The 13,768-nt window shown below is 44.9% G+C and overlaps 1 protein-coding gene across 1 annotated transcript in view; it reads left to right on the top strand.

Moving 5' to 3' along the window:
- LOC146607763 (uncharacterized) overlaps positions 1-13,768 on the top strand; it is a 96,884-nt gene that overhangs the window by 30,288 nt on the left and 52,828 nt on the right. The window contains exon 8 of the mRNA XM_085348000.1: positions 10,468-10,591. Coding sequence (XP_085204126.1) covers positions 10,468-10,591 — 124 coding nt within the window. The remainder of the gene's footprint in view (positions 1-10,467; positions 10,592-13,768) is intronic.

Genomic DNA, 13,768 nt, shown 5'->3' with positions numbered 1-13,768 from the left:
TTTTAATTGAAAGCCTGCGTGCGCTAGTACCGCTTGCCACGAGTTCCCAGAATCCTTTGCGGTTCTACCCGTGAATGACGTCACATTTTCAATCTCTATATAATATGCGTGTTAAATTTTATATTTGGGGTAAAATATCAAGTCTTTTCAAGTAAACCGGTTCAAGTCCAATTCAAGTCCCAAGTCATTGGTGTAAAAGTCCAAGTCAAGTCACAAGTCTTAGAACATTTTTTCAAGTCAAGTCTAAAGTCATAAAATTAATGACTCGAGTCTGACTCGAGTCCAAGTCATGTGACTCGAGTCCACACCTCTGCTTTCAACCACACCCACTTAGGAAACACATTGTAAATTATTGTAATGTTATTAAGATTGCTTTAGACCATCTTTTCTTAAGTCTTTGTTTTCAGTGGACCTGCTGAAACAAACAGGAATGCAACACCATAACCCCAGAGTTGTGTTTACATACCCTGTATTCTTTGCTGCCTTGCTGCAGTCTACAGACATTTTAGTCTGAGTTAGAGGCTCACTGCACATGCCACTTCAGTGAAGTCCTCACGGTCACTGGAGTAAAGCAGACTGTAAACAGCTTTTTAAACTGTTTACAATCCCCCCCCCCCCCCCCCCCCCCCCCCCCCCCAAACACACGGTAAGATGTGCCATTAAGTGGGGTAGCGCTGGAGGAGTTTAAAATCCACTTTGGCCGCGTCAGTGTCATGGCTACTGAACGGACCCACGCGCAGACAGTTCTTTCAAGGAAACAAAAGGGGATTTATTTACAATAGGGATCACCTTAGTGCAAAATATATGTACAGTGAGTTGGGAGGGGGTCCAGGGCTCCAGGGAGAGAAGGGGGGGGGGGGGAATCCACACACACGCTTCCTCTTCCACTCAGTCACCGCCACCGCTCCTCCGCACACACGCACTCCTCTTCAGCCGCACTCGCTCCAACACTCCACACACTGCCCCACTTGGACAGGTCCGGTGATTCGGTCCAGAATCTACAGACAGAAGGTCAAAGGTTAGTTCCACAACATAAAACACGTGTAAGCGATTCTTCTTTGAATATGCCGCGAGCACGAACTCAGGTGGTTCGACGTTCCAGCGGTGAGCTGCTCTGTGCCACTGCCTTAAATAGCAGCTGGGGAAATCAGCCAGATCAGCCGCAGGTGGACACCATCCACAGGGGTGCATGGGCCAAGAGTGAGAGCCCGTAATGAGCTCCACCCAGGCAGAGAGGAGGAGGAGAGACAAAAAACTAAAACTAACAACAACAAAACCTGTAGCCAGCGTGGGCCAACCAGAGAGACACGGGGACTGTGACAGTACCCCCCCCCCTTAACGGGAGCCTCCCGGCGACCCACCAGGCTTATCCGGATGAAGGCGATGAAAGTCGGCAACCATCCCGGGATCCAACACAGCGGAGCGGGGAACCCAGCAACGTTCCTCAAGGCCATAACCCTCCCAGTCCACCAGATAGTGAAGACCCCTCCCGCGACGGCGAGAGTCCATGATGCGGGAGATCGTGTAGGCAGGGAGGCCACCAATGACCCGAGCGGGCGGAGGGGGCCTGGAAGGAGGGCACAATGGACTGGAGAGACACGGCTTAATCTGAGACACATGGAAGACATTGTGTATCTTCATGTTGCGCGGCAACTTAAGGCGAACAGAAACAGGGTTTATCAAAGCAGCAATTTCAAAAGGCCCGATGAAGGTTGAGGTGAGCTTCTTCGATTCGGCATGAACAGGAACGAAGCGTGTGGACAACCAAACCTTTTGACCGATGGTGTACTCAGGAGCGTGAGTGCGGCGCCGGTCAGCCAGACGTTTGTAGCGTTCTTTCGTGCGCAGCAAGGCCGCACGGGTGGCCCTCCAAACCCGGCGACACCTACGAAGGTGAAACTGGACCGAAGGGACAAAGTGCTCACCTTCCAGAGCAGGGAACAGAGGAGGCTGATACCCCAGGGAGGCCTCAAACGGAGATTGCCCTGTAGCTGAAGACGTCAGGCTGTTGTGGGCATATTCCACCCAGGGCAGTTGGTCGCTCCAGATGGTTTGGTTGGAAGCAACTATGCAGCGCAGAGCGGTCTCCAGCTCCTGGTTAGTGCGCTCAGTTTGTCCGTTGCTCTGTGGGTGGTAACCGGAGGAGAGACTGACCTTGGCTCCTAGCGCCGAGCAGAACTCCTTCCACACACGAGAGGTGAATTGCGGCCCACAATCCGAGACCACGTCCTCCGGGATGCCATGGAGGCGGAACACATGATGCGTGAGATGCCGAGCCGTCTCCAGGGCCGTCGGGAGCTTGGGGAGTGCAACAAAATGCGCAGCCTTTGAAAAGCGGTCAACAATAGTCATTATAGTGGTGTTACCTGCTGACTGTGGGAGGCCGGTAACAAAATCCACCGCGATATGGGACCACGGCCGAGACGGTGTGGGTAAAGGTAGCAGCAAGCCGGCCGGAGGTTGATGTCCCAGCTTGTTGCAGGCGCAGGTTGAACAGGCAGAGACGTACTCCCGAACGTCTCGTGATAATGTGGGCCACCAGAAGTAGCGCTGAAGGAAGGTGATCATTCTGTGTACTCCTGGGTGACATGTGAAGCGGGCAGTGTGAGCCCAATGCAGTACCTGAGACCGAGTGGCCGATGGAACAAAGAGCCGCCCCGCTGGTCCTCCTCCTGGATCTGGTTCAGCCCGCTGAGCCTCACGAATGGCCGACTCGATTTCCCATGTTATTGTACCAACGGCACAAGTCGCTGGCAGGATGGGCTCAGGGTCCTGCCTCTCCTCAGGCACCGAGAACTGCCGTGATAGGGCATCCGGCTTCACATTCCGCGAGCCCGGTCTGTAAGAGATTGAAAAGTTGAAACGGGTGAAAAAAAGAGCCCACCTGGCCTGTCGAGCGTTGAGACGTTTTGCTGTTTGCAGGTAAGCCAGGTTTTTGTGGTCCGTCCATACAATGAATGGCTGAGCCGTGCCCTCCAACCAGTGCCTCCATTCCTCCAAGGCCAGTTTTATAGCCAAGAGCTCCCGGTCTCCCACGTCATAGTTGCGTTCGGCTGGGGAGAGGCGGCGAGAGAAGAAGGCACAGGGCCGTAGCTTACCCTCTCGCTGTTGTGAGAGCACCGCGCCGACCCCCGAGTCGGAGGCATCCACCTCCACAATGAATTGGAGTCGCAAGTCAGGCTGAGCCAGGATGGGTGCGGTGGTGAATCGGTCCTTGAGCTGTGTGAAGGCCTTTTGGGCCGCCTGATCCCACTGAAAAGAGAACTTAGGAGAGGTTAAGCGGGTCAAAGGCAGAGCGATTTTACTGAAGTCCCTAATGAACCGGCGATAAAAGTTGGCAAAGCCGAGGAACTGCTGAAGCTGACGGCGATCAGTTGGTTCCGGCCATTCCACAACAGCTTTGATCTTGGCCGGATCCGGTTTGAGGTTACCCTGGTCAATTATGTAACCCAGGAACGCCACTGTTTGAACGTGGAATTCACATTTCTCCCCCTTTACAAAGAGTCTGTTCTCCAGCAGCCGCTGCAGGACCTGTTTTACATGGGTTACATGTTCGGTTTCAGTCTTAGAGAAAATCAGGATGTCGTCCAGATAGACGAAAACGAACCGATCTAGGAAATCACGGAGCACGTCGTTAACCAACGCTTGGAAGATGGCTGGGGCGTTGGTTAGCCCGAAAGGCATCACCAGGTACTCGAAATGACCGAGGTGTGTGTTAAAAGCGGTTTTCCACTCATCGCCGTCTCGGAGTCTGACCAGGTGATATGCATTTCGGAGGTCCAGTTTGCTGAACATGGTGGCCCCGTGAAGGAGTTCGAATGCAGATGAGAGAAGCGGGAGAGGATATTTATTCCTGACTGTAATTTTGTTCAGCCCCCGGTAATCAATGCAAGGACGTAGCGATTTGTCCTTCTTCTCAACAAAGAAAAAACCAGCCCCTACCGGGGACGAGGAAGGGCGTATTATGCCAGCAGCCAAGGATTCTGAGATGTAAGTCTCCATTGCTTCCCGCTCAGGCCGCGAGATGCTGTACAAGCGGCTCGTAGGTAACGGAGCCCCAGGAAGCAATTCAATGGCGCAGTCGTACGGCCGGTGGGGGGGTAACGACCTCGCCCTGTCTTTGCAAAACACCTCGGCCAAGTCGTGATAAACTGGCGGCACAGAGGAGAGGTCCGGTGGTTCCAAAGCCGGGGGCGGTTCGACAGTAGAGGCGAGGGGAGGGGCTGATCTAAGACAGTTCATATGACACTCCTCCCCCCACCCAGACACGCACCCCCTCTTCCAATTTATGCGCGGATTGTGTTGCTGCAACCAGGGGTGGCCCAAAACCAGGGGGGCGTGCGGAGCCTGAAACACAAAAAGGCTGATTGTCTCAGAATGATTGCCAGATAACGTGAGGGTAACCGGCTCCGTAACATGAGTGATGTCTGGTAGGCGCTGCCCCGACAAAGCAGAAACACGAAGGGGGTGTGGCAACGGGTCGGAGACCAAGTTTAAGCGTTTGGCGAGGTGTGAGTCAATGAAGTTTTGTTCGGCGCCAGAGTCTATTAAAGCGGAGAGAGAGTGTGTCATGGTTTGCTTAGTTATCTTGGCTGGCAGCAGAAGACGTGGAGGAGAATCTTGAGAGAGCCCGCCCACCAGTATTCCTGCCTTTACTGGCGGGCGCGCCCTTTTGATCGCAACGGGCAGGTTGCCACGAAATGGCCTGTCTTGCCACAAAACAAGCACTCACCCGAAACCAAACGGCGATGGCGCTCAGTGGCGCTAACCCGGGAGTGCCCCAACTGCATGGGTTCCTCCTGGTCCAACTCCTCCCTTCGCTCACGGAGCTCTGCCTGGGCTCCTCCGGGCACCGTCTTGGGCCGCCCCGAAGGCTCATGAAAGGGGTGGAGCCGGGAACTCCGTCGTGCACGCAGGCGGCCGTCTACTTTCACACACAAACTCATTAAAGCATCTAGCGAGGAGGGCAATTCCCGCATGGCTAATTCATCTTTTAACTCCTCACAAAGGTTATTTAGCAGGGTACAACATAATGCATCCTCACCCCAGCCGGTCTCCTCAGCCAGAATCTGGAAGTCAATGGAGTAGTCTGCCATACTCCGCTTCCCCTGCTTCAGGTTCAGCAACCGATGAGCTGCTGCTTCGGCGCCGGATCCCTTCTCAAAAACATTTTTAAATTTCGAGAGAAAAACAGCATAGGTTATGTCTGGATTGGCTTTAAGCGCTGCCTGTGCCCACAGCAGCGCGCGGTCACGTAACAGCTGTACAAAGAATGCGATTCTTGCTCCATCATCTTCAAACAAACGTCTCTGTTGGCGGAAAACCAAAGAGCACTGCGTCAAAAATCCTGCACACTTTGACAGCTCACCAGAGAAGGGCTCAGGGGCAGGTAGACGGAGTCCTGCGGTGCCTGGCTCCAGAGCAGAGGGGGCTGTTACTTCAGCTGCTGCCGGCTCCACAGCTTGGGCTTCGGCGCCTTGCGGGGCGGGGTGAGCCGCCGAGGGCGTTCCTTCCAGCGGTGTAAGCCGAGCCACTGCCTGGGTGAGGGACGCAATCTGGCCAAGCAGGTGTGAGAACATCGCCTCGTGGCAGACCAGCACCGTCTCCTGTGACGCAAGGGCTCGCTGGACTGGGTCAAGGTCTGCTGGGTCCATATTCTGGCTGGAACGTTCTGTCATGGCTACTGAACGGACCCACGCGCAGACAGTTCTTTCAAGGAAACAAAAGGGGATTTATTTACAATAGGGATCACCTTAGTGCAAAATATATGTACAGTGAGTTGGGAGGGGGTCCAGGGCTCCATGGAGAGAAGGGGGGGGGGGGGGGGGGGGGAATCCACACACACGCTTCCTCTTCCACTCAGTCACCGCCACCGCTCCTCCGCACACACGCACTCCTCTTCAGCCGCACTCGCTCCAACACTCCACACACTGCCCCACTTGGACAGGTCCGGTGATTCGGTCCAGAATCTACAGACAGAAGGTCAAAGGTTAGTTCCACAACATAAAACACGTGTAAGCGATTCTTCTTTGAATATGCCGCGAGCACGAACTCAGGTGGTTCGACGTTCCAGCGGTGAGCTGCTCTGTGCCACTGCCTTAAATAGCAGCTGGGGAAATCAGCCAGATCAGCCGCAGGTGGACACCATCCACAGGGGTGCGTGGGCCAAGAGTGAGAGCCCGTAATGAGCTCCACCCAGGCAGAGAGGAGGAGGAGAGACAAAAAACTAAAACTAACAACAACAAAACCTGTAGCCAGCGTGGGCCAACCAGAGAGACACGGGGACCGTGACAGTCAGAGGTTAGCCTTATTAAAAAAATGATTGTTAGTAATTCAACTTAGTGTACTACTTGTTAGAACTGTCAGATAATGTGAAGTATTAAATAAAGCAACTTTGTTTAAACTAAACTTGAAGCAGCAAAAATCGTTGCAGCAACTCCAACCAGCTCTTCAAGTAATCGTTGTCTCGACCTCGCGCCTCCCTCTCCTTTCCTTTCCCAAGCCTATAATTACCCTTATCAGTTAACGGAGCTAATTTATTTTGTCATGCCCCAGTAAATACTTAACCCAAATAATATTATTCACACTCTACAGGATGGTTGGACTGCTTCGTCGGCACACCTGGGGGCTTCATTATCGGGCCGCTCGGTGCCGGGGGGGATTCTGCGATGTGTTGTGGGGAGACAGGGTTACTGGAGTGAAAACACCTTAGGAGACCTCCTTTGGATAAACTACCATATTCCCTCTCCCCAATCAATAGGTTACTGCAGATCTCTGTGTAAAAACTCTCGTCAATACTGCTGTAGGATAGCGGACACGAATCCCAGAGAGTGAATCTCACTGAGCTCTACAGGAATTGCGCATCAGCACCTCACTCTCAAACCAATGGCCAGATTATATTTTAGCACTTTAGATAAAGAAAATATTAATTTTCTATCTAGTTGGAATCATTACAGGCTTTGAGCTATGTTTAACCAATAAATACAGTTTAAATTGCAAGCGTTTAATTAAGAGGAGCAAAAGCTCATCCTTATGTCTGTTGAACTTAAATCTTAATAGTCTTGTTCCTCATAATTCATACAGTTGGCAAAATGAACTAATTTTAAATATATTTTTTATCTTACTGTTAATATTTTATTTAAAATATCCATTTGCTCCAGTTGATACTTTAAAACCACATTAGGGAAGCCTCTGTGGAAACTGATGGACAAATACAACAACCTTTTTACTGCATATATCTTTATTATATAGAAGATTGTAATAAAGAGTGTTAAGTCATTTTAGGTTTCTACATTTTTTCCCCTAGTCATACAAAAACGTATATCATTTTTTTATTTTATATTCCAAAAATAAAAATGCTGCAGAACGTCATAGTTAGATTACAGCTACAGTATTCCGATTGACTGATTGGACAAACACTTAAGTGGGAATTTAAGAAACAAAGAAAAAGAACAAAAAACAATCCCCCCCAAAACTTTTCTCTTACTATGTCATCTGTGCGACTCATGAAACCTCCACATACAGCATTTATCCAATCAGCTTAAGCCACAACTGGAAAAAAAAAATCAAATAATAAAGTTGTGTCTAAGAATCTATATGTATTAATGACGCTCATCAGGGAAGCACAAAGGTTTCAGACACAACTGAAAAACTTTACATCCTCCTACTCTCCCTAATCCTCCGAGGGATCCTCCAGGAATATTGATGCTATTTTCTGGAGAATTGATTGCTGAGTGGGAGGGGGGGTTCACACGTGCTGATCTGTAATCTTGAACTTAACCTACTCAGGAGCAGGTTAGGGCTACAGCATGTGCCATGGCGATTTACCCTGATAAGTCGTGAACTACCTTTGTAGTACAGAAAACCCAGGGTTAACCTTAAAGTTACCTGGATGAGCCAAAATCCTGCTTCGTAGCACAGGCCTCTCTGCGTTGCTCTGCTATCACAAATGAGGCTGAACTGATCATGTTGCACTTGAAGCTGAAAATTCTGTAGCAACAGTTACTTTTACAATAAGCATACTGACCAAACCTGATAGGCTATTTCATTTTGCTTCATGGAGGCATTACCCCTCTGTGCAATAAGACTCTGAAAACACCTCACTACACATAAACTGTATTATTAAGAAATTGTGCTTAAAATATTGAAAGTAAAAATAATTGTTCTGCAGAAAAATGTTCTCTAGCACTGCTAAACGGATGTATATTACTACTGCATATGTTTAAGGTTGAGCTCATTTTAAATACTGTTTAATGTTCAGTGTCGTATTCTAGAGATCACTCGTTTGTATTGGCTGTCCTGTGAGAACCACATATCTATGAAGAAAAAACTGTTCATGAGCTTAGAAATACAGGCATACGTCTTGGTATATTAAATATTCATTTAGAAAAAAATCAGCTGAATTAAAAGGCTTGTGCAGAGTGTGACATGGTTAACTGTCAATATCCACCGAGGGGATTAAAATATGAATGAAAAATGAAGGTGGGCTGTTGGCAAAACAGGTAGTTAAGCTTATGACATTCAGTCATTCTCATAGATGTTAGTCTCAAAGTACTGCTGAGCCTGCACCTGCTCCACTTACCATTTTTATGGACATGGTCAGAGCTGCCTTCATCTCCATCATCGTCACAGCATTCCTTGTTAATGCCTTAAGGGAGTTATTAACAGCTTTTTCAAACTCCATCTTATCTACATCACACATGTTAGTCATGCTTAGCAAGACCAAACTCTTCTGTTGCGAGGTTAAATCACTGAGGGTTATTTACTTGCTAATGCCAGCTGTGTTTTCATAGGGAGGGCAGGTCGTAACTGAGCTGCTGGCGTCTGAGTGGCTGAGCTTTATGACAGCTCTGTCGGAAAAAGATTGCCTTACATTGGTATGTTTTAATTTATGCTTATTCTTAGATTTGATAAGGCAAGCACTGCTGCCCTTTCTTCCACTGGCTTAAAACGTTGCTTTTTGACAAAGCATATATTTAGAGCTTGATCAGGTGACCCTGAACCGTTGCTTAGTTATGCTGCAATAGGCTTAGGCTGCTGGGGGCTTCCCATGATGCACTAAGCGTTTCTTCTCTCACCTTTTTTTCACTCTTTAACGCTACTTTGCATTTAAACCTTAGTTGTTATTCTTTGGCTCTCTTCCACAGTGTGTCTTTTGTCCAACGAGGCGTGCCTGATATCTGGGGTTTTCTCTCCATTATTGTAGGGTCTTTACCTTACAGCGTAAAGCTCCTTGGGGGTCACTGTTGTTGAGATTTGGCACTTGGTAAATAAAACTGAATTGAATTGAAATGAAAACTGTGACTGCACAACATGCAAACAGACCTAAGTCTACAGTACAGGATACAGTTTTAAATATAATGCTGTATTGTACAGTTAACTGCTGTTTCTTTTCGGTGTACATGGTTGTTGTTGTTGTGAAGGGGCTGATTAAAGCCTAGCAAAGTAAGTTTGTTGCATAAAACTAATCCAACATTTAGTAAAATGTATTCACTGAAAACAAAGAAAAACAAACTGCAGGACTTTAAATTGTATGCAGAGCAGTTTTTGCTGTTTTCTGAGTACTTTTATACTTGTTAGCTATCTAGTTGCCTGGAAGATCCCCACTTTTAAACCATTTGCTCTCATTAATTGTATTACTAGTCATCTTTACATCAGGTCAAATTCATGAAGGTACTTTAGTACCTTATCTTAAGGTACTGTCCTCTACATAGATAGTAGGTAGGCTGAAGGTCCTTGTCTAAAAGGCAACCAGCTTCTGACGGCAGTATTTGATATCCTGTTTTGAGAACGAAAGAGGTTTATTGTTGTATTCTTGCACTGTTGCATAAGTCTTTGTCCTTTATAGCAGCTTTATGTGCTGCAACACATTTTTTAAATAATATTTAAAAAAAACAATCATTATATGGTCATTTTGCGTATAATTATTTTATATTATAAATATGATGCGTTTGTATTGAATATTTAATCTAGAGCTTAAGTAGTAACTTTAAGCACTGCATAAAGTTTACTATAAAATGTATTTTGTGCTCTGTGTATGCAGTGGTGGATTAATAGTAGTATTAAGTTGCATCTACTGGAAAAAATGTCTGTTTCAGTGAAGTAGCTAAGAGCAGTTTTAAGTATAATAATGCATGAACTTCAATCATTTGTTTGGACGTTTTACAAAATTGTTGACTTACTGTATGTTTGGTTACTTTGGCTGTGACAGTGAATATCCAGGAGGTGTTTTCCCTCAGTCAACAGTAGTTGCTAAAACTCCAGATGTTTTCATTGTTAATAAGCAGCAAACAGGTGTTTGTTTTGGAGGATGACTGTTAATTGAACCACAAGCTTATGAAGTACTAGACTTGCATCTTGATTATCTATCAATGCAGAGCGCTTGTGTTTAGTCAACAGTCAAATTGTGCAGATTTTTATAGCATAGAGTTTAATTATGTGTGTTATGGGTTTTTTTTCTCTCCACAGCCACATCTATGTGATCCCAGTCTTCACCTGGACCCTGACTCTTGCTATTTTACTGGCCCACACAGTTATTCAGCCAATCACTTCAGTGCTCACCCTCCTGAAAGGAATCCTCCTCATTGTCACGGTAACAGTGATTCTCTTCATTTTGATACATTTTGGCATAATTTTCAAGCATTTGCAATAATGACACAGGGCTTTACTGGGAATAGCTTTTTATCATTAGAAAAAGGAGAATTCATGTAAAGGAAAAAACATATTTGGGAATGTCGCTAATGATAAAGGCATCTGATGGCTGTGTCATGTCCCGAGTATCCATCTGTTCGATATTTATGTGACGGTGTTCACTTATCTAAAATGGATTCTCTCTTCATGAAAGCGCTGATTTGATGTAGAAGGTGTTGTTTCAACAGTAAGATCATTTTGGCAGCTGCAGCTTGTGCTGTTGTATTGCATTATGCAGGGAGGTGTTTCTGTTATACAGCCTGCTTTTATTGATTTGAATGGGATGGACAAAATAAAGGAAACATAAATGATAAATGTGAGACATGAAATATCAAACAGAATTTGATGTGAGGTTGGAGTTGTTTGATGTGTTTTCTAGTTGAATGATGCCTGTGAAGTAGTTCTGGTTTGTTAGTGTAAATACTGCAGCTTGTTGGAATTTTGATGAGGTGAAATGACACACTCATCTCAGACTCTGCATAAAGTTCACCTGTTTCCATAATGTGTTATTATGGGTCATACTTTTTGTACAGGTATGCTTTCCCTCACCAGTGATTTTCCATGACTTTCCAAGAACTGATATTCAGCTTATTATCCTATAAATGTTTATAATCGGTGTTAAAAGTATTACTAGATTCATATTGGTTATTCATATAAAATTTTATCTGTCTCATGATAGTTTCATCATAGCCTCTCCGCATACAGCTGAGAATTTCAACTCAGGACTTTAAGTTGTTGCTTGCAGCTCTCTAGTCTTTGAACATGAGTGTAAATTATTGTTCTCTCTGTGTTCTGCCTGAGACAGACTGGTGACCTGTCCAGCATGTACCCCACCTCTTGCCCTGTGACAGCTTGGATAGGCTTCAGCCTTCCCGTTAGTCTGGAATTTGATAAGTGAAAGAAATTGTCAAAAGGAAAAAAAAAACTAAATTAGGGGTTTTTTTGCTTGTTGCTTGGACTTTAAAGCTCGATGGAAATGTACGTTTTCAGAGTTGCTGCTACATCTCCCACCTTTTTGTTTTGCCAGTCAGTGTGAGGAAGACGATGTGCCTGGGAAAAAATTAAATGGGCTGAATGAAATTAGCAGAACTGCAAGTCAGTAATTCATAGGACGTAAGTCTGAATGAGGTTCTCCTCTTGGGGAAGTGGGGAAGAAGTCCCCAAGTGTGTCTCGCTCTCTATCTTACCAACAGTAGTGGCTCTGATAACATGGAAGACAGCATGACCACACAATGGAAAAATCGTTGAACTCTAATTTGGGTTAAAAAAAAATTTACATGGGAAAGCTGTTTCAGGGTTTTTGTGCCTGCACAATGGTGGAGTTTTAAAAGAGTAGTTATGAGTCCTGTTATCTTGTTCTACTACTTCTCTGTACTGCTTCTTTATTACCACACCACTGCGGCAAACACTGAAAGCATAGATGATGTACATGTTTCTGTGCCTTTGTTGTGTAAAGATTTGTGTAAAAATAAATGTGAGATGTTGGATATTAATCATTTCAGTTTAATTTTTCTAGCACCAGTTTAGCTCGTTTGCTTTATATTGTAATGTAAAGACACTGTAATATATGCAAGCCCTTGGGTGTGGTGGGAACCAAGAACAGCCATTTAAGAGCGCAGGCATTATGAAGGTCAAGGAGGGGCAGCCATAGAAATACAGTGAGTGATATGGCTGATCAGTACATCACGGATATACTGGCTGATAAAGGAAAAAAGATACCTTATGTATCAGTACAACCCAGAAGTAATCCAGATTAGAGGAAATAGATAATAAATTATAACTTCAATATCAAATTTTTGTTTTTAAAGTCATTAAAGTGTACAATCACTCTGCAGCTGGGAAAAAGAACAGTTCAAGGAAGTCATTAAAAGCTTCAAATCACTGTTACACTCATGGCCATGATGGGTTTATGTAAACTTCTGACCACTACAATCCTTCCAGTTGTTAAATACAATTCCTCCCGTGGATTTTTCTGTGTTCATTAGCGAAGGGAAAAAACATTTTGATTTATTGTGGTTGACTTTTGATAGCTGAAAATCCCACACACTGTCCATCACTTGAGCTTACTTCATTTGTGCACAACTTTGTGAATAAGAACTTCACCAGGCAAAATTCATACAGAAATTACCTTGGATAAACAACAGGTTTTCAGACTTTTTTATCCAGCCTGCAGTATACATTATGCAACATGATCCTCAAGGAAATTACAGAAAAAACATTTCTTCACAAATGAGTCTTATATTACACCATGTAGCTTACAGTTTTTGAAAAGCAGAAAGAGTCACCGAAGATGATTTAAATATTGGGTAGAAAAGGAATTAATCACAGTACTTTAAGCTTATTTGCTATTACATGAAATAGCACGTAGGAAAGGCAAGAGATGAATTACAATATATCAAGACAACTCTACTTGTATCAGAAAATGAATACTTTGAATTTATAAAGTCCGCTGGCATAATAATGAAGACTTTCTACAACACATGTCAAAGGGGATTCAAAAGATAATTCATATCTAAAGTGTTATTCTAGAAAAACTAGGAAAGCAATGAAAAGATTTATACTGTACAGCTATACTTTGTACCGGCACTAAAGGAGACAAAAACAAGACAAAGAAGAGAAGATCAAGACAGATAAAGGAGAGATCAAACATGTATTGCAGCTTCCAAACTTCTGAGAAAATAAAACTCTCAAAATCAGTTTATTCTTTTATGTTCGTAATCTCATCTCAGTTTGAAAAAAAGAAGAAAGAAACTCATTTCTGACTTGCACAAACTCTTTGCTTGTGTACCTTGCTTTTATCACTTTTTTCAATTACTTTGTCAGTTTTAAAGTGGGATGAACTGTACACTCTCTGCATACAAACTTCTGAGTGATGTAGCCATACTAATTGTCATGACAACTGCTCCGTAAGTTTGTTTGTTTTACATTCTTATATGAAATATAATTTGATGCAAGTATCACTCTGTACACGCAAAGTGTTGAAGGGTGTAGTAATGACTGCCATTACAACTCTTCAGTAAGGGTTTATACATTTCTTATATGAAGTATAATTTGTGATTTAAATGGAAAGCCGTCTGTT

Source organism: Diplotaxodon limnothrissa, linkage group LG23, assembly GCF_057381915.1.
Source record: "Diplotaxodon limnothrissa isolate DT_005_m linkage group LG23, D_limnothrissa_male_GT1.1, whole genome shotgun sequence".
NCBI lineage: Eukaryota > Metazoa > Chordata > Actinopteri > Cichliformes > Cichlidae > Diplotaxodon > Diplotaxodon limnothrissa.
This window is presented reverse-complemented; position numbering and strand designations above follow the sequence as displayed.